This window comes from Lissotriton helveticus, chromosome 5_1, assembly GCF_964261635.1.
Source record: "Lissotriton helveticus chromosome 5_1, aLisHel1.1, whole genome shotgun sequence".
NCBI lineage: Eukaryota > Metazoa > Chordata > Amphibia > Caudata > Salamandridae > Lissotriton > Lissotriton helveticus.
The window spans coordinates 1985541078-1985562134 of record NC_136065.1 but is presented as its reverse complement, the minus strand read 5'-3'; the positions used below and the strand labels follow the sequence as shown (position 1 = coordinate 1985562134).

Below are 21057 nucleotides of genomic sequence, written 5' to 3'. Positions count from 1 at the left end.
ACTTACCATCATCCGGCTCAGGGAAAAATGAGGTAAGCTCCGGCTCAGATTCTTGAATCCCTTTCTTCTTGTACATTCGAAGCTGCAGTCTCTGCAAGATCCTCTGTTCCCGAATCCTTTGAATATCCCACCTGCAAAATTCACAGCATCCATATCGTAAGAAGCAAAGTAAAAACAAAACGGGTTCATTGCATAGTCAACCCTGCAGTTCCAGCCTGAATTCCTGACACCTATTCTACTTTTAGGGGTAGGATATGTTCCTACACACTTCTAAAATCAAAATTTGACAGCAGTATGCAGCACCGTAAGACTTTTTTCAGATCTTGTACTGTTAATACTACACAATTTCATAACAGAGGTTTTGCATTTTACGTTACGTAATAAGCAATCATCATTGCTTTCGAAATTACAAGTCGACTCCGTCAATAAGCCCTCTAAAACAGTAAAATACTCGTTTTAAAAAAAACTCTCCCATAAGTGTATACGCCACACTCAGAAAGTACATGCAGCTGGCGACTAGAAACGTGCAAGATTTACGTTACCATGATGAAGTTGTGCAAAACGGACAATTTCAATAAACTACATTTTTTTAAAGTGTAAAATTGTCAATTCGTTAAGCTGTGAACTTTGTCAACTCCCAAAAACTTCGTATGCAGAGGTAAGATCATCAAAAAGTAGGGTGGTTTTATTTATTTATTTATTCAAAGTTTTATATAGCGCGAACAAGATCTTTACAGATATCAGAGCGCTTCACAATGACAGGGTAGGGGCAGTAGGAATGAACAGAGGTAGTGGGAGCAATGTAGTAGTCACTAACATGAAAGGATAATAATAACATACATAAAACATATCAATATACAGTCAGGTAAACAAGTAATATGAGACGGCACAAGTCATTGATCCCACTACAGAGGTGTTCAGGTACACCTTGGGTGTGTGGAAGGCTTATACCAGTGTTTTAGTATAGTCATCAAGTAGAGGTATAGTGCCAAAGGACAAGGTGAGCATTGACACAAGGCAATGCAGAGTCTCTGATCCAGCACCTATAAGGTTCAGGAGATCTTGGCCAGAAGGATGGTTTTCACCTCTTTCTTGAAGAGGGCAGTGGAGGAGATACGCCTTGTTTCAGGAGGGAGCGCATTCCAGATCCTGGGTGCCATTCCTGAGAAGGAGCGCTTGTAGGTTTTCTCTTTCCGGAATCTACAGGGTTTCAGGAGTAGATTTTTTGAGCTTCTATTGGATCTCGAACCTCCTGATAATGACAATTTTTGAGCGAGGTAGTTGGGTGCATTGTGGTGCACGGCCGCGTGTGTCATAACTGCAATTTTTAGTTGTATTCTGGCTTCAAAAGGCAGCCATTTTAGGGACTTTAAGTCTGGGGAAATATGCGAATGTTTTCTTGAGCCAGTAATGAGTCTTGCGGCAGCGTTCAGGGAGGCTCTTAAGGGTGCTGTTGTGGATAGAGGGAGTCCACTGAGGGCCACAATTCCGTAGTCTATTCGAGGGATGACTAACGCTTGTACAGCAGTTTGGAAGTCTTCAGCAGGGAGGAAGGGTTTGATTTTCCTCAGTGTGTGTTGATTTGGAAATTAGCTGCTTTTGTGGCTTTGCTAACGTGCTGCTGCATGTTGAGCTTGGCGTCCAGTGTGATGCCCAGGGATTTCGCTGAGTCCACGATGGTGGTTGAAGGACAATGTTTCAAAGGTCAATCACTAGAAGCCGAATTTCTCTAATACAACAAATTTCAATATGTTTGTGACCCGCTTTTTTCATTTCGCCAAACTCTGAAACCCTTGCATCATAAACGCTGTGAATTAATTTAAATGATCAAATTACAAGTACTACCATTTCACAACACGAGGTATACCACTGCCAATCCTTTCAAAAAAGAAAAATCCAAAGGCACACTGTTTCATAAGAGTCAGTATAAACTTCTATGATAGGTCACAGGGGAACTAGACCTCGCAAGAGATCCTGCTAGTGACCAACCAATATCCTAAACTATCAACTCCTTGCTCTACGTTATCGAGTGACCCCTGCCAGAAAGCGCAGGTCCCGAACTGGAGTACCACTTCTCACCCAAACGCCCCCTCCAGACTCACCAGTTCCAAGAACCACCTATCTGAACAGGACATTCTCTCCCTCCGCCAAGCCTACAACTCCTCTCAATCCGTCAACCCTGTCTCTCCTGGAACCACACAAACTTCCCCACTAAACCCTCTTGGAGCTACAAGCAAGTTACATCGGAGACTATGCAAACCATTCCACCAAACCCGCATAGAACTCCCAGACACAACTCTAATGCCTTAAACATTGTTAACCTTATGCAAGTTCCCATTACACAGACTACAAATCACACCTGAAATGCATGTTGCATAACTGTACCTCAGCTGTGAAACATGCCACGGACCTCGCTGATCTCATCTTAGATCAGGAACTCGACCTCCTAATCCTCACTGAAACTTGGCTTAATGACGCCTCAGGTTCTATCCATTACATTTTAGTCCCTCCTAGCCACAACATTATCAGACTTGATCGAGTTAAGAGAATTGGAAGAGACATAACCTGTATTTACCGTAACAGTCTCTCAGCAATGCAGTCCTCCTCTGCAACTCTCTCAACCTGTAAATATATGTACATAGACATCACCAGCAAGCATAGACCCTTGTGCAACCTGCACACATCTTTTACCATCCTCCTGGAGACAACCTCCCTCTAATCGAACAAACTATGGAAACCATCTCATCCAACTTGGGTCTCCATTGCCCCCAGATCTTTCTTGGTGACTTTACTGGAATGACCCGAATGATCAGGCAGTGAACAGTCTCAAAAACTTCCTAGCTGACCTCAGCCTGACTCAATTATGTGACAGCCCAACACACAACTTAGGCTCAACCCTCGATCTAATCATCTCCAATCCAAACTCAACTGGAATCTATTGCCCCTTGTGACTGGTCGGATCAACACCTTCCGAATCCTAGAAAGTTGGAACACCAAAAGATTCCAACCATCAAAACAAAAACATTGGAAAAGAACGTTGCAAAATGTAAATGAGATCATATCTCGTTGCAATCTGTCCCTACCTCTTCCGGCGTGCAAGTCCAACGTACACAAACTCACTGAACACTACAACAACTCCATGTTGACAGCCCTGAATGCAATTGCTCCCTACAACGAAAAAGAAAGTCCAACAAAGACTCCAAACCATGGTTCAATGACAGCTTAAACTCAGACAGACGAAACCTGAGACTAGCAGAACGCTCTTGGAAGTCCTCTCCATCTATTGATTTCCTTAAGATTTTAAGACTGAGGAGTATGTTCAACAAACACATCAGATCGGCAACAGTGCCTTTCTTTGGAACCCAACTGGACAAAGCCAAAAATCACCCCAAAAGGCTGTTTGAGCTGACTAAGCTACAATTCAATAACTCTCCTATCCAATCACCTATCATCTCGTGCCCTCAACCAAACTGCAAGGACTTTGCCAACTTCTTCCTTGAAAAGGCGAGCAAGATTGAATCTGAACTAAGGTCTGCCCTGATCGATCTCTCTCTCTCTCTCTCCGGACTCCTCCTTACCATCACATCCTCTTATTGTGCTCGGTCTCTCCCCTAAAAACAATGCCCCTTGGAGTCAATTTGAACCCTTCAACAACACATCCATCATCAACATTCTTTCGACCCTGAAACCTTCAAATTACTTCAATGATTTCCTCCCCCCCCCCACCCCGCCCCCCCCAATTTCTTTAAAGAAATTATATGGTCACTAGTCCCACTCTGAACCAAGATTATCAATGCTTCTCTTCTTCAAGGTGAGATCCCTGACTGCCTCCTTTAGTCAGACTGGCTCCGCCTATTCTCAAAAAACCTACGGCTGACCCAGAAAATCTGAATAATCTTCGACCAATCACAAACATCCCTACTCTGGAAAAACTCCTTGAGAATTGCATTCATGTACAACTGTGTAACCACATTGAAGAATTCCAACTTCTTGATCAATTCCAATTGGGTTTCTGTCACGGACACAGCACAGAAATAGCCATCACTCACGTAGTCAAGACGCTCTCACAATGCTTGACCAGAACGAATCTTGCCTACTAATCCTACTCGACCTCATCTGCTTTTGACACCGTCAAACATGACAATCTTTTGACCTTCTGGAACGTAGGATGGGGCTCTCAAGCGCTGTACTAAAATGGTTTACCTCTTTTCTCAATAACAGAACTCTCAGTCAAATCCAATCAAACTCCATCCAATTCCAGTCCCTGCACTCTGGGGGTGCCCCAACGGTCCTCTCTCCCCCACGCTTTTCAACCTATTCATTGAGCCCTAAATCCTCAAAGCATCTAACATCCAGTATCACATGTATGCGGATGACACCCAATTGTACATGAACATTTCTTCCCCGGACGACATCACACCACTCAACGGAACCCTGCACTAAACCCAAAATTGGTTAACCTCCAACCACATCAAACTGAACGCCCTCAAAATGGAATTCCTCCTTATCTCACCGACCAAGCAAACCCCCATCGTGGAAAAATATTTGAAAAACCTCTCCGCTTTCAACTGCACATCACAGACTCTACGAAGTCGCTGGGAATAGTGCGGGATAAGAACATAAACATACAGTATCACATCAGCGCATCTCCCAAAGGAGCGAATTTCCAACTGAGCATCCCAAGGAAACTAAAACCCTTTCTCCCCCGGGATGACTTCAAATCTGCTGTGCAAGCGTTAGTCATCTCACAGTCGGAATACGGTAGTGCTACCCTCTGTGGCCTACCAAGATACAGATTAGCCCCCTCAGGGCATCTCTGAATGCAGCAGCTAGGCTCACCACTGGCTCCAAGAAAACCAACCCCATTTCTCTGAACCTGAAATCTCTTAACTGGCTTCCGTTTGAGGCAAGAATTCAATTAAAACTTGCATGTATGACACATAAACCTGCATTTCAACACCCCTCTTTACCTGGCAAATAAGCTTGAACTGTCGGGAGGTGCCCGTTCCTCAAGGAGCTACAGCACTCTGCAGCTCAAACCGAAGAAATTTACAACTATGAAAACGTACAATCGTACATTCTCAGGTAATGCCCAGAGAATCTGCAACTCCCGACCTGTGGAAATTAAATTGATTCCTTCAACATTTTCCTTCAAAAAGGAAGTGAAAGCATTACTGATGAGCACGTCGCTGAGTTAGAAGCTTTTGTCTTTTTAGGTTTTGCCTCGCCAAAAGATGCGCTCTGCGCATCTTTTTCGCGCAGGCGAAAACCTGATGAGAATTGTAGTGTGCTTTGGGTCGGCCCTCCTCATTCATTGGCTGGCTCCGTAAATGGAGCCTTGCCATTGGACGAGGGGCCTGTCCGTCAATGCCGGACCAGACACGGGGGCGTTCCCGACATTCTTTGGCTTTTGCCGACGTCACGCGACGTCAGCCGGGAACGCCCCTGAATCTGGTCCGGCATTGCCGGGACCTGCCTTGCCATTGCCTGCCTTGCCGGTCTCCCGTGTTGTGAGGGAGACCGGAGATGCTGCCCGCAGCGAGAAGCCGGCCTGAAGGAAGCAGCCGTGTGCCTCCAGCCAGGGCCGCGCTGGGATTGGCCCAGCCGGCCGAGCCTCCGCCACGTCCTCCGGAGGAGGAAGCAGCCTGCGTCTCCTCCTTCGCTCGTAGTTAGTTGATTGGTTGTAACTTAATGAACAGTGAAAATAGTGTTTTTGGAAACAGAAAAAACAACTGAAATAGGTGCTTGAGATAGTAAACGGGGAAACACATACAGGATAATAAATTGTATACTTATTTACAAGTGAATGGTCTGGTTAAACGGTTACACATTACCCACTGCGCAGCAGATTACATTTCAATATCGTTTTAAAATCCAGCTAAAAGTGGCACTGGCATGCGTGAAAGAGGCTTGGAGGCCAGGACTGGGGTATTCGCTATACCAGGACAACATGGAGCCCTGGATTAAATATTTTAGAGGGGCGAGTCAAAGTGGAGATACTAAGTGGGGGGCTTGAAAATAGGGCAGAGGTCACCCTGGGGTCACCGGGATGTCACCACTGGAAAGCCATGTCATGTCCATTGTGTGTAATGGGAGGTGACAGGAACGAGCTTGCCTAAGCCTTCCTGAGAGGCGGCAGAAACAAAACCCACCAGGAAGATGCGCAAACTTGGGAGGTTGTTTTGTCAGGGTGTTTCTGCCAAATAAACACCATTCAGCCAACCAGGTGAAGCGTGAAGGATTCTGGGGAGGTTGTTGTGTTCACGAAACTGCTGAAATCAAAGAAAACGTACTTTTTAAAAAGTTGTCTTGTTTGCACGAAGTGTTTTCAAAAAGTTGACTTCTTTGCTTAACGTTTGTATGATGCAATGTTAGGGGCCATAATCGACAAAAATATATTTTTCTATTTTTTATATATACGGAGTTGTGCCCCTAAAACGTGAGCGAGGCAGAATTTGTCAGATGTCAAGCGATAGTGGGTTTCTCTCAGATCGACGCCTCCTTTCGCAAGGCCGATCCAATCAGGGCAGAAATTGAATGATTCTCGGACAAACAGGTGTCTGACATGTCATGTGACTGACTTCCGCTGGGCCCCAGCTTGTCGACTAATGTCCCGATTTCCCAGGATATCAGTTCCTCTCAGACGCAGTCTCCCGCAGTGGGGGATACTTTCTTATAATCGTAATGTGTTATGTTCGTATTTATAAAGCGCTTCGCCCCCTGAAGAGTTACCGAAGCACATTTTGCAGACAGGTAGCACGCGACCCTGAGTCCTAGGATGGGAGTGAGTGTTTTTGCTGCGGCCTGTGGAAGTGCCTCGATGTAGCGCGTATATTTAATTGCACACAGCAGCATGGGGGAGAATTGTTACTTAAACGCGCGAAACGGGCGTAAACGTGGTACATGAGGAGCTGATGGTCGGCTGTGAGACAATGCCATCGGGCTGCATTGTCCTCTCACCGAGCCCTGCAGTCTGCCCACTCCAATCACACTAGTGAGAAATCAAAACCCGTCCCCTGTCCAGTCAGAGGGCCGCGCACAAAGGCGAGCAATTAGTCCGCGCGGCACCTCGTGGAGCAGTCGACGTGATGGATAATAGTTAATGACGTCCTCGGGCCCGGCCTCCTCCTCCCCGGGGATGGGGATGTTTGGCAGCAGTGACCCCGACAGGGCCGTCCCAGGGAAGGGCTGCTTGGGTGACAGGAGGACCGGCCTTCATTAGCCACAACAAGCCTTGCCCTGACACGGGAACCTCTAGAGATAAGTCATGACAGGAACAAGGACTTTTGAGAGTAGAAATATATTGTAACACAATGACAGCAGACAACCCCCACTACACTTGCATCCTGCACGGTCTTCTTCTTGCCATCCATCCAGTGCTTTGTTTTTGCTGGTGGTTTACTGGTGGTGGGCAATGGCGCTCACTTCTGGGCACCACAACTTGTTTTTTCATCATCAGACTTCAACCTACAGCAAGAGAGAAGCAGGCAGAACACGCATCTGCAATGCAATTGGTCTCGCATTTGTGAGAGTTAGAGCTGTTGGCGTTGTAAATGACGGTGTCTTTTACCCATGTGTGTTGGTTGGAGTGGATGTGTGTGGAGTGGAATTATGTGTGTTGGATTTTACTTTGTTAGCTGTGGAATTGTGTGGTGTGTAGTGTTTTTATATAGTGGCGTAGTGTTTTTATATAGTGGCATTATGTGGCATTGTAAATAGATAGGGGTGAGAGCTGCACAGAATAGTTTGAAAGTAAGATAGAGAGAGATAGCTAGTTTGTGCATGAAGTGGTGAATTAACTCCAGATAGAGGAGCAGAAAGAGTGGGTTAGAAAGAAAGAAAGAAGGGGAGAGCATAAGCGGTGTCAACACACGCCCTTCCTGAATCCGTCTGTTTCTGTGTTTTTATTATCTCCTGCGTGTGCGGTGTGACTAGGCCCCGGTGGCTGTGTGTACTTCAGGCTACCTGCGCCCTGGCACATCTGAGGTGCGCAAGTACAAGGTCTTGATTGAATTTAGGGCAACCCTTCATGAGCTTCACACCAATGACGGATCCATCAAAAAGAGCAGACAATGTTCTCGCAGTTGCGTGTATTCTGTTTTTCGGTTGGTCATCGTTTCTGCGTTTGTTAGGGGTTCACAATGCGTATTGTGTGCCAGCTGCAGTGCCGAGATGACACTTACAGCACGTGTGCAACCTCTTCTCTGTAAAGCGCAAATTGCAAACTCACACGGCTTTCTGGTGCAAAGGCGAAATGAAGTGAATTGTAAGAGTGTGTGTGTGTGTGTGTGTGTGGGGGGGGGGGGGGTTCATTCTTCAGATGGGTATGTAAAATGCCAAGGAAGGGAAGACTTTGGGCTCTGTACCCAGCCAATCAGCAGCAGCCAGGTCGGGGCGCATCGAGAAGGTCAGTGGCAGGGGCGCGCGATCCAGCAGCGATCCCAGCGAGGGGTGAAGTTTATTGCTGGAGGGCACAGCATCTTCCAGAGGAGACCGCCGACACTGCTTGTCAATTTTAAAAATCGTGGTCCAGCAAAGATCCCTGGTAACCTATTCATTGTCACCTATCACCGAACCGGCGTATTGAAGATTTGGAACAATGCTGTTGGGCTTTCCTGGGGGTACCCCCAGGCGCTTCTTTCCACCAAGTCTCATGCCAATCTGCTTATTCCTCCATCCACAGAGTATTCTTGCGCACTTAAAAATAAAGTGCAGCAGCCGTACCTGTAGCAGCAGCCCAGGACATACACCGTCTGCTCCTCGCCGTTCGGATCCACCTGCTCCAGGGACATCCCTGATTCAAGCCCCACTAGAATCCGGTCAGGGAAAGTCCCCCACCACCCTACACCAAGAATCAAGTCCTGCGGATTTTGCCTTCGGTTGCCATAGTGGGGAAATTGGACTGGTGCATGACCATGCTCGAACTCCGCATGAGTTTTCCGGAGATATCTCATGCCCGATCGTCAGCGAGGTTATGGGTTCCAAAATAAGATAGACGATACCTGTCTGCCAGTAATATATCCGGTCGCCATTTTGTCTTGGGATCTTTTGGCTCGCTGTCTCCGTGGTGCAAGGACTTTCAGGTAAGTGATTTTCGTGTCGGGTCTCCTTCACTGTCCCTTTGAATGCTCGGAATTTTGGACTTCATTTATTTCTCTTTCGTTGCAGGTATTTGACGGCAGGGTGGGGTAACTATTTCCGGTCACCATTTTGTCTTGGCATCTTTGGCACCCTTTCATCCATCCACCCATCATTCATCCCACCACCTTTTCACACATCCATACATCATTCATCCATGCAACCTTTTATCCATCCATACATCCACCTTTTCTTCCATCCGTCCTTCATCCGTCCACCCTTTCATCCTTCCACGCATCCTTTCATCCATTCATCCACACTTTCAACAATCCATCCTGCATCCATCCACCCTTTCATCCTTCCATCCATACATCCATCCTTTAGCCATCCACCTTTCTATCCATCCACCCATCATTCATCCACCCACCTTTTCACACATCCATCATTCATCCATGCAACCTTTTATACATCAATCTTCAGATTCTTCAGAAGTTATGGGGTTTTTCAATCTAGTAAAGTCACTGTGCAAGATTGTGCCTATGCATGGTTCTGTGTGTCATCCTCATGTGCCTTATTGATGTTTTACAACAATACGTGCACTCGCATTCTAGGACCTTGACCTCACTGTGTATGTTGTTTATGCCAGACAAGGGGAGGGCTCTCTGTGTGTGGGCGGGGGGCTCAGTGTGTGGGGGGGGGGGGCTTTCAGTGTGTGGGGGAGGGGCTTTCAGTGTGTGGGGGAGGCTCTCGGTGTGTGCGGGCTCTCTGTGTGGGGGGTGGCTCGCAGTGTGTGGGGGAGGCTCGCAGTGTGTGGAGGGAGCTCACAGTGTGTGTGGGGGGGCTCGCAGTGTGTGGGGGGGCTCTGTGTGGGGGTGTGTTGGGGGCTCTCTGTAGGTGTTTGTGGGTGTCATTTGCGAAAGATAAAGCTAGTGGCATTGCAAATAACAATGACATTTATTTATGTTAAAAAAAAAAATTGTCAAGAGCATTGCCAATAGCTCAAACTTTAACAAAGGCAAAACCATTGCATTGTAAATGCTTGTTCTCTTCTAGCATGTACCGCTCCTTACTTTGTTACTTGGCAATTGTATGGTCTCAATACCTGCCTACATTATGTAATTATGTTCTTGTTGTTATTTCTATAGATTGTTGCTTTTCTCCCACACTTGTCTACCTATGTGTTCTGCAACTTGTTTTTAAAGCGCTCTGATACCCTCTAGGATCATGTTTGCGGTATATTAAACTTTAAAAATAAAATAAACTCAAGGCAATCAACATGGGGTGCTCCTTCTCTGAATATGCTGGACAATCTGTAGTGGTGATTCTCTCTGAAAACACAAGGAAGTCTTGGATAGTGATTTCCTCATGCATCAAGGCTACTAGTGAAGTTATCAGACATCTGACGCCATCTGTATTTGGATTGTCCAAGCGGAAATGGATGCTGGACATTTACCTCCTTATAATGCTACTAGTGGAATCCTGAGACATTTGAAGTCCTCTCTATATTTGGCATTTTTTGTAAAGACAGAGCGCAATTTATGCTGCCAAATTACTTGATATAAATAAGTGACCATTTTATATTTGGCATGATCCTGCTGAAAAAGGTAGGCCATCTCCACTAGGTATACCAGGAGAACTCTGGTGCTCATCTCTGTTAAGCATTTTCTATGACACATGTAGCAGTTGATGCTCGGCACTCCTCTAAAAGGAGAGGCAATTTCTGAAACCATGCCTGTTGCGGCTTTTTTCCATAAAAACACCCGATGGAAAATGATCTTGGCACTCCTTCCGAAAATATATGGCAGCTAGTGCTAACTGTTCTCTATGTGAAGACACGGTCGTGCATATCTTCAAAGAATACAAGCAATAATCTTTTTCTCTCTGAACCCTTCTGAAACCAGGCTGATCTCCTCCACTGCACTCTTCAAGAAAGAGGTGAAAACCATCCTTCTGGCCAAGATCTCCTGATCGCTACAGATGTTGGTTCAGAGACTCTGCATTGCTTTGTACCACTGCTCACCCTATCCCCTGGCACTATACTCTACTTGTTGGGGGCACTACTATGATACTCTCTTACTACCGACCAAGATATGATACACGTTGGGTTACTGATCCACCTGTACACCGTTGTAGTGGGATCAATGACTTATGCTGGTCTATATTACTTCCTTACCTGTTTGTATATGGATTGGTTTTATGTATGTTTTTATTATCCATGTTATTACCATGTTATTGACTATTATACTGTTCCCATTATCTCTGTTTACTCCTACTGCCCCTTCCCTGTCTTTGTGAAGCGCTCTGATATCTGTAAGGATCATGTTCGCGCTATATAAAACTTTGAATAAATAAATAAATAAACCACTTGAGTAAAAAATGTTAACACTGTGATGGCTTCAGTGACACAAAGAGTATTGTACGACAAATGTGGCTATAGAGATGGTGCCACACACAGGTCTGAAACCTTAAAACCCAATATAGGACATTTCTTGATGTATTTAGTTCTTCTCCAGACACCTAACCCATACTAAACAGAGTGATAGCTACTGAGTTGTTTGGCTTAACAGCAGGTGGAAATAAAGGCAAAAGATGTAGGATAAATTAATGAAGGCAGAGTACAATGAAATAATGGCTCGCAACTAGTACACTTTGCTTCCCCATAAGGAAACCACATTTACTTCATTTGGAGCATCTACGATCCCTATGCTTTCTCAGATGATAGTAAAACAATGCTGCTACAGGCATTGGAATAAGCTACTGAAATAAATGCTCAGTAGAGAAAAGGGGCAGAAGGACTGTGGTAGTCGGCAGGTAAACATTATGACTTTAAATGAGCCAGAAATACTGTAGGACTCGTAAGAGAAACCGTAGTAGGCGCTTTTTGTAGAATAGTGGCAATTGCATCAGGAGAAGCTTTGGTGCTCACTACAGTGTGACATGAGCGTGGCACTCACCAGTGGAACATTATTTTTCACTTGAGGCCCTAAAAAGAAATAGTGTGCCACTATCTAGGGAAATAGGACACAGATTCTGGAACGAAAATGGGCCAATGGGGCGGCAGCAGCACAGAACATAACAGAAACAACCTGTCACTCACTAGGAAAACATAACATGCAGACTGTGATATTAATAGTGAACTTGAATTATTTTCCTTAGGTAAATTCAAGGTTAGTACATGTTCAATGAAACATCGGTACTACCTGTATTTAGTTTGTCTTGCAGCCTACACCATACCACAAAAAGACGTATGACCAAATGTTGACTTTGGTCTGCACGCTCATAAATAAAGAGATTCATCTAGGCAAGTTTTTCATTTTCGGTTACTTCAACAAGCCCCACAAACTGCACTAATATATTTTTGAAACGCCTTCACCCATACAGACAGCACAGTGTAATTTTGATAGCACTTATAAAGATCAACAAAATGGTGAAAGAACATGTTGCCCAAAGACAGTAAATGAGTCAGAAATCATTCAAAATAAAATGTGCAAGGAACGGGATGACAGGGGTCTAGATCAGCCGTCTTCAAACTTGAATACCCGCAACCCCCCTCCTTCGACCAAGTGGTGGTTTGGGGGGGAAGAGGGGTGGGAATCATCAGAATTTTCAAAATTATTTCTATTAAATTGCCAATGTTTAAATGTGTTTAGACTTATTTAAACATTGCAGTTAAGTTCTGTTACTGGTTTAAAAATACAATCACAAACGTGATTGCCAAACATACTATTCTGGTCAGGCAGGCCTCACTAACATGTAAATGTATCCACCATGTGATTAGAAATGGGGGTGGGGGGTTTTGAAGAATATTTGGAATCTCTTCCCTGTTGACACACACTCCCAGCTAGGATATAAATGACAAAAGATGTTCGTGAGGGCTTATTACAGAGCGGCTTAAGTTTCTGCTTAAAACAAAGCACTATTATAAGCATAAGGGTTCTTTTGGCCAAAGCCAGGCATCCCTATGGGGTAACTCGAGGCCCCCCCCTAGGAGGCACACCCACCCAGTTTGAAGACCCCTAGTCTAGATTATGTATTGCTTCATCCATATTAAAATCCCACCTATCGCATCAGAGATTATCACAGAAGCCTACTGGGACTGGTCATGAAAGGAGGAAAGGGTTAATGGCACTGTCAGATCACACAGCCTTCTAATTGGTCAGTAAACCCTATAACTATTAATACAAAGTTAAACTCACCTTTTGCGCCTCTTTTCATCCAGTTCCAGCTTTGCATGACGTTTGAAAAACACACTGTCATCTAAATTCTGAAAACATAGGAAAATGAATAAGGATGGTTTAAAAAAAGTTTTAAACTTACTGAAAAAAAAGTCTTTTTTTTATTCCTGCTGTATTATTTTTGGACCAAGGCTAAACCAAACATACGAGGGAGTCCTCAAGTTTTAATGGGGAGCAGTTTTTCTATGTATAACTGCCAGCAGCCACAAATGTTTACCCAAGAGTAAGCCTAACTTCTTGGTGTAACTTGGTCAGGAATATGGGGGGGGAGAGGGGTGGGGAGGAGGGTGTCTGCTGATTTTCCGATATTATTTCAAAATACATACGTAAGGTGTGAGGGACTTATGGAGCAGTGAAAAGGAAGTGGAATGCAGATTGGTAGGAGTACTAAGTGAGGGAAACACATCATTTTTGGGACTTTCAAAACAGAGATGACAGACAATGTATGTGTTTGCATGCAACAATCCCAGGTGAAATATGACGGACACCTCGCCATACTCGACTGAAAGCACCTGTACACAACTATTCAGAGAATACAATTATATGGGGTGGAGGTGTGGGGGCGGGGGGGAATAGCATAATACCCCCAAAACCCCTTGAAGCTATGCCACTGAATATACTCTTTTTCAAATAGTATCACATGCCCACAGAAAGTGTTAACAACTAGCACACCACTCATAGCATGGTTTTCCCCAAATCGCAAGCATGAACTCTAAAAGAACGGCCTGGTGGCCATTAATGAGCAAATATTAAAAATAAGTTAAACAGTATTCTAGTAAAGCTGTAGTGAAAATAAATGAGAAGTAAAAACACCTTTTTAAGAACACTGGAAACACATCATGATACACTTGCTTACAAAATAACCGCAACCGCCTGCCTCTCTTCTAACACGTAACATTTTGAACTTCTTTCGGGGTGCGAACATCTGTTCAAGATAAGATAATTCTGAAAGGTTTAACACCCTCATTTATCTACAATCGCACGAGAGAGTGCTGTTACAGTCTCTGGCTCTCCTCTCTTGTCACTTTTCAACCATGTTTTATGACGTTCTAAAACACAAGTTCGTCTTGCAATGCACTTAACAGGAAACAAGCATTGAAAATGCAATAGGTCTCGCAATAGAAGAGTTTTAGATTTTTCGTTTTGCAAATGGACGAGTGGCGTTGCGTGGATGAGTGGCGTTGCGTGGATGAGTGGCGTTGCGTGGATGAGTGGCGTTGCGTGTGTGAGTGGCGTTGCTGAGTGGCGTTGCGTGGCTGAGTGGCGTTGCGTGGCTGAGTGGCGTTGCGTGGCTGAGTGGCGTTGCGTGGGTGAGTGGCGTTGCGTGGGTGAGTGGCGTTGCGTGGGTGAGTGGCGTTGCGTGGGTGAGTGGCGTTGCGTGGGTGAGTGGCGTTGCGTGGGTGAGTGGCGTTGCGTGGGTGAGTGGCGTTGCGTGGGTGAGTGGCGTTGCGTGTGTGAGTGGCGTTGCGTGGTTGAGTGGCGTTGCGTGGTTGAGTGGCGTTGCGTGGTTGAGTGGCGTTGCGTGGTTGAGTGGCGTTGCGTGGTTGAGTGGCGTTGCGTGGTTGAGTGGCGTTGCGTGGTTGAGTGGCGTTGCGTGGTTGAGTGGTGTTGCGTGGTTGAGTGGCGTTGCGTTGTCAGAAATATCCATCAGATGCTATAAGTATAGGAATCCAAAGACAAACAATCATGGATACATATATGCTTGTAACTGACACATGGCAACTTGAGATCTATGCCCTAAGCAGATCTGAGTCATTTAAAATGGAAAAAAAGCCCTTGCACACAATTCAATCACGATTAGGCAGTGAGTACAAGTCACACTCCCAGAAATGAGCTCCTCATTTACAAACAGCTAACTTCTGATATTTTCCTTGAAGGATTGTGAAAAAAGACTGCAACTCCCAGAATACATTAGTTGTAGAAACTGACATCTGGTAAGCCAGATTTAAAATGTGAAATCACATATTGCAGAGATAACCTCTGCATTAGACGACCGATTCTATTTGTGTTGTACTTAGTCCCTACTGCGCTTAAAAAGACACAGAAACTGTCATGCGGAGCTAGAATGTAAGTATGGCCATACATGCGGCCACTGAAAAGTAACAAAAAACGGGTAAAAAACAACTACGAAAAAATGAACAATGATAGGTCGGAGGCTTAATGGTACCTTAACAGGAATACATGTTTTCCAAGTGAACTGGGAGCTGAATCCCACAGAGCAGCAAAGGGCAGCTGAGCAGTTTTCAATTAGTGGTGGCGGGAGATTTGCAGGGCGGGGCTCTGGATAAATGCCCCCTCTCGCAATTGCTTCAGAACGGTGGACAAACCTGGTGTCACAAAGGGATCTTTGACCTCTTACAGGACCTGTTGGTATTTCCAATTTCCTCATATAACAAGGCCCTAATGTTGCAAAGGAAGTCGGCAGATACTGCCGAATCAGAGGGAATAAAAACCACTAGACTCATAACCTCCCGAGGTCAAGAGGTTACAGCTCCAGGGCCTCAACATGTAAGGTGGAGCACTAAGAGGATGGTTTCAGGTGGCCTTAAATTACCAAAATGTGGCTAGTCGCTGGCAAGAGGAAAGGAAGATAGGATCAGCCTCAGAGTCGGATATAACATACATGAATGCAGCACGCAAATCACAGGAACACAGTCAAATTAAGCTGTCCCTTGCAGTCCATTGTTCAAAAATCCTTGCAACGAGTCGTGCGTGCCTCATCAAAAACACATGCTAAAACATATATGCTTTTGGCTTTTTCAGTGTGGTGGGGATAAAAAAAAATCCTGCACCAAACAATTGGTACTCTGCTACTTGAAAAAAAGATAAAAGTTATTTTACTTTAGCGTCGTGTAGATTTTTAGTCTTCAGGACGGCGGGGAGTTATGCCCGACAAATCTAGCCCCATTTATTAGACCAATAAAAAATACAAACGTTTAGGACACCCCTGTAAAATCTGCCAGCACTCGTACCTTCTTGATTGGATAAAGGCAGTGACGCCGTTGTATTTTTGAAGCTCCGTTAACTGGACATGCACTAACAAGTGAAAGCGGGATGTAATTAGGGGGGAGGAGAAGTCTGGGCAGGCAGGATGACTCAGGGGAGGGGGCGGAGCGGGGAGAGCGGCATGTGGATTGTACAACAGACGGAGGGCATTGCTGTGGGGAGGGGGTGTAGGAGAAATGCACAAGGCGGGCAGGGGAGGGGGCGGAGCGGGGAGAGCGAGAGCGGCATGTGGGTGTGAAGAAGCCGGGCCTTTGAAGTGAAGCTAAGCTTCACTTCAAAGGTGTCGGAGGAATGCGGGCGGCTGTGCACGCGCTTTTAAGCTCAATGCACATGCGCATTGAGCTTAAAAGTCACGGGCACTGCAAGGAATCGCCACGATTCCTTGCTTGTTAGTTAAAGCGTGGTTAGGCCGCAATAGGCTCGCAAGCTCGATGCGCATGCGCATCGACAGGCGAAACCTAAAAAGTAAGCTAGCAAAATGATCATGCGTGAGTTAAAAAAAAATCCATCTCAAGTCTGCATTTAAATAAGCAAGAACAAAACGAAGCTAAAGCAGGTATGTGAAGAACTTAACAGAATTTGGGATACTTCAGTAAGGATACGTGAAGCTCATAAAATATGTATTGTAGTTACTGTGATATCCATTTTCAACACTAATCAAAAGAACAGAATGAACATTAGTTGGCGGGTGGATGCGAATAAATGGGGAGGGGGCGAAGTTTCCTCTGAGGAACAATTATTGTTATGTTGTAGTGCTCGGGAAGAAAGTTACAGGGGGTTGGTTAGTGGTAAAGGGGTCACATTCTAGTAGTTGGAAAGCACTGGAAGAGGAAGGGCAAGTACGAAATGGGTTGGATATCTTCTTCTAAGGCTCAAAATTAACAGTTCCTCTCAGGTTTACATACCTCTGGTATCTCTGAAGGGCATACGTCTATCAGGGGTTCCACCGGATGTTCCCTCCAAGAAGGAACTGCAGAAAACAAAAGATTTACAGTTTATAAACAAGACAGGCACAACTCCTCAACGACAAAGAACTAGGAAGAGAGAACAACGTGAACAAACTACAAGCCAGATGCGTGAAAACAAAGTTAAGTAAATAGTAGTCTCCACAAGGAACCTGGCCTGTAGTTCATTTGCTCAGCAGGTTTCCCAAGAAACTAGCACCAATGTTTTTTCAATAAGAATCTATGCAAAGGGCAGTTTCCAAAATCCAATCTCCCAGCGAAGAAAGAAACCAGTCCATTTTCTCTGTAGTCTCAACGAACCACCTTCATCTGCAACTCATTTTCTCCAAAACCCACCTTCTCCTGTGTTTCTCTTCAGAATAATACTAAACCACAGGATCAACAATTCACCAAATTTTAAAGTCCAGCATGCCAGCTTATTCCCTCACGTACAAACAGTCCCCACTGATGTAAATTTCCACAGGAGAATCACCTAAGTAATGTTCTCAAGGGACCACCTATCTCAAAAGTAGTCAAACATGAAAACAAAGCTTAGCAAAGTACGGTGCTTGCATCACTGAAGGGCATTGATGTATCATTCCCATTCGTAAACCACAAATGTGCAATTTGCAAACTGACTGGTTTGTGAATTGGAATGAAATCTTCAATACTAGGAAAGATGTCCTCTTTGAAATCAGTTATTACCCGGATTTGGAGGTCGGAAACTCAATGGTTTGCGACCACAGTTGCAAACTATTGATACTCTCCTTTCCAAATTTTAAATAGGAAGGGGTCTTCCACCTCGCCGCCAAGACATGGAACATCCTCCCACTGAGCCTACGACAGACCTGCTGACCTTCAGGAGGATACTCAAGACCTGGCTGTTTGATCAGTAGCGCCCCCACTCCCCCCCGGCACCGTGAGACCCTCACGGGTATGTAGTGCACTTTACAAATGATTGATTGACTCCCCTTTCATGCTCCCCATTTAAGATTGAGAAAGAACGCAAAAGTGCGTTCAACAGCCTGAAAGAATTTTCTGACACGCAAAATGGATTTTGTACCTTAAAAAGGCCCTATCGCTGTCACAAATCCCTCTTTGTGACTCGACTGAAAACTTACAAGTAAAAAGCAGCTTCTAGAAGCAGGACAATCCTTTCTGGAGGAGAAATGTCCTTCTCCACTATGCTACGAGACTCTGCTTACTGGGTTCTCCTTGAACAAGGAAACACTTTGCTTATTTGACTGACAGATCTGGTGTGAACTTAGTGGTCCCCCAGATCACCAACTGACATAACCAAATTCGCTTATAATCTAAGAAAGGATTCTAGACTTTCTTCTACTAAGTGAGTGGTCACTACCACCATGACTGTCTTGTTGGTATCGTACTGGTGAGGGGGCAATCTTCAGCTATAACCTAAAGGACTGAAGACAAAATTCCTAAACCAGTGGTAAAATGTAAAAAGGAATTTTGTACGTTTGTGGAACAGAGGCTAAACTGGAGTGTGGTACCCTACTGTGAACTGCAAGCTGATGACTATTCGTCAGCCTCTTTTCTTTTCCAAGAACAGGAACACATTCCAAGCACAGCTCTGCAGCTGGGATAGGCCACACAGCACTAGGTGCTAAGATTTTCTTGACGTTGTGGAAACTGTCTGCAAGCGTGAGGTGGGGTTGGTAGGAGCATAAGGAGTTATAATCCCCACAGGTTTAAATGCAGAGGCTTTTTTGGGAATCTCCTGTAGGAGAAATAAAAAAATATTTTCTTACAATTAACCCAAGCAGTGTGTATGCTGTAGAGGACCAATATCGTCCATAAGAAGTAGCCATGACACTAGTCAACAAAATCTAGTTTGTCGCGAACAGGAAACTGGTATCAAAAACCATCAATCTAAAACCTGTTTGAACCAGAGCCAATCTTCAGCACGTATAGTTGTATTGTGACTGAAAATAATTAGTTTTATCTACACTCTTAAAATAGGGTGCAAGCAGGTCCACTGACTTTCACACTCCAAGACAGTGGTCTCCCATAGTATTAAGATCAAATATATTCAGTCTCTTCCAATTTTCCACAAACGATATGATGCAGTGCGAAAATCAATGGTTCTTTTAATGACGTTTGGGCCTACATTCTTTAGGAAAAGATCCAAATTCCTGCACTGTATACAGGTTCAACTCAAAGCCCGAGCACGCATATGCCAGTAAACATCAGTGATATACAGTATAGATGCACATAACAGTATTAGCATTCTTGTGCTTTTATTTTCTTCTTTACTGGTCCAGCCAACATGTGTTTCGTCGGTCGGGTGATGTACACCCACCACTTCCTCAGGGCTGGAAAAACAACTGAATGACAAGACACTTGCATTGTGTAGATAAAAGGATACATCATAGATGTACAGTATTGTGGTGACCCAAATTTCCATGTCTATGTCAACCAAAGTCTGTTTCAGTTCATGCTGCTACATCTCATGCCTAATGCAATCACAGGAGTTAATATACAGCGGGAATCTCCAAACGTAATGATGACTTGAAAAATGGGACGTGGTGCACATATCCATATCTTTGAAAGTGCAGAACTGTACACAAAGTGAAATGTATATAGGGGCAGTGGTAAATCAGTGCACCTATCGATAATCTCTCACTTTGAGACTGCGTGATTCACACAGTAGTCTTAACTTGGTAGGCGTAAAGATAAGCCTACCTGTCTTTAGGCAATGAGTCCCTTTGTAACCTGTGAAGCGAAATCGGTGAGTAATAGTAATATACAACCTATAAAAACGGTTGTGGAGAATGCCAGCCCAGTCAATGATAAGTAGGCCCAAGTGCAAAGCACCTACCTCCACGCCGGTTGTACTTCCGTCCCGGCCAGAAGGTAGTAGTAGTTAATTTCTAATCAGGTGACTTCTTGTAGGTAGTCACGTGGGGAGTGATGTACAAAATGTATGATCTACAGAAAACATGGAATGGAGGGGAAGGCTTTAAAACGGCAATTGTAACTCTAAAAGCAATGTCTCACATGTATACGGCAAATATCATCACTGAAAGTGCTGGTAGATAACTTCGGTTGAGAAATATCCATACCACACATATGCTTGTCCACATGGGATGGAGTGTGTAAGTCTGCAGATAATGCTTGACATAATTCCAGTCAAGTTCCATTTCAATATACATTAGCTATTAAATGTTATATCTAAATTGGTAGACTATTCAACAGCAATAGTTGCAGTGTTCATATCCCGGACTCCCCATTCAATGCAACACACCCTCTCATGCAGGCCCGGACGCAAGTACAACCGGCATGGAGGTAGGTGCTTTGCTCTTGGGCCTTCTTATTATTGACTAGGTCACGCAGTCTCACAGTGAGAGATTATCGATAAGTGCACCCTTTTCCCACTGCCCGATATACATTTCACTTTGTGCACATTTCTGCACTGATACTACAAGATATGTAGACCACGTCCCATATTTTCAGGTAATCTTTACATTTGGAGTTTCCCGCTGTATACTAACTCATGTATACAGCACCATAATAAAGAGGTAACAGTACCGTCAAGAGTGAGCGCCAACTTTATTTGGTACCATATCACCCAGCTTGTATTTCCTTCATATACAAGTTCAATTCAACATGAATGGCATATATTCGCTTTGCAGACAGAAAGTACAACTTCCCAGCTGAGATTCTTTACAATTGGCTCGATACCTTTTCTTTCCGGGGAGAGGCAGATACCATTGGGTCTTTGCCATTTGCAGGTCATTGCAACAGTCCATGAACCACCGCACCGCAATGGTATA

The 21057-nt window shown here is 44.7% G+C and overlaps 1 protein-coding gene across 4 annotated transcripts in view; it reads right to left on the bottom strand.

Moving 5' to 3' along the window:
- Positions 1–21057, bottom strand: part of MSL1 (MSL complex subunit 1) — a 595596-nt gene that overhangs the window by 40045 nt on the left and 534494 nt on the right. For all 4 annotated transcript variants that reach the window (XR_013595080.1, XM_078645683.1, XM_078645681.1 and 1 more), the window contains 3 exons: positions 17225–17289; positions 13275–13342; positions 7–131 (listed from right to left, as the gene is read on the bottom strand). Coding sequence is in view for 3 of the 4 variants with exons in the window: in XM_078645683.1 (XP_078501809.1) it covers positions 7–131; positions 13275–13342; positions 17225–17289 (258 nt within the window). In the remaining variant the exon portion in view is untranslated. The remainder of the gene's footprint in view (positions 1–6; positions 132–13274; positions 13343–17224; positions 17290–21057) is intronic.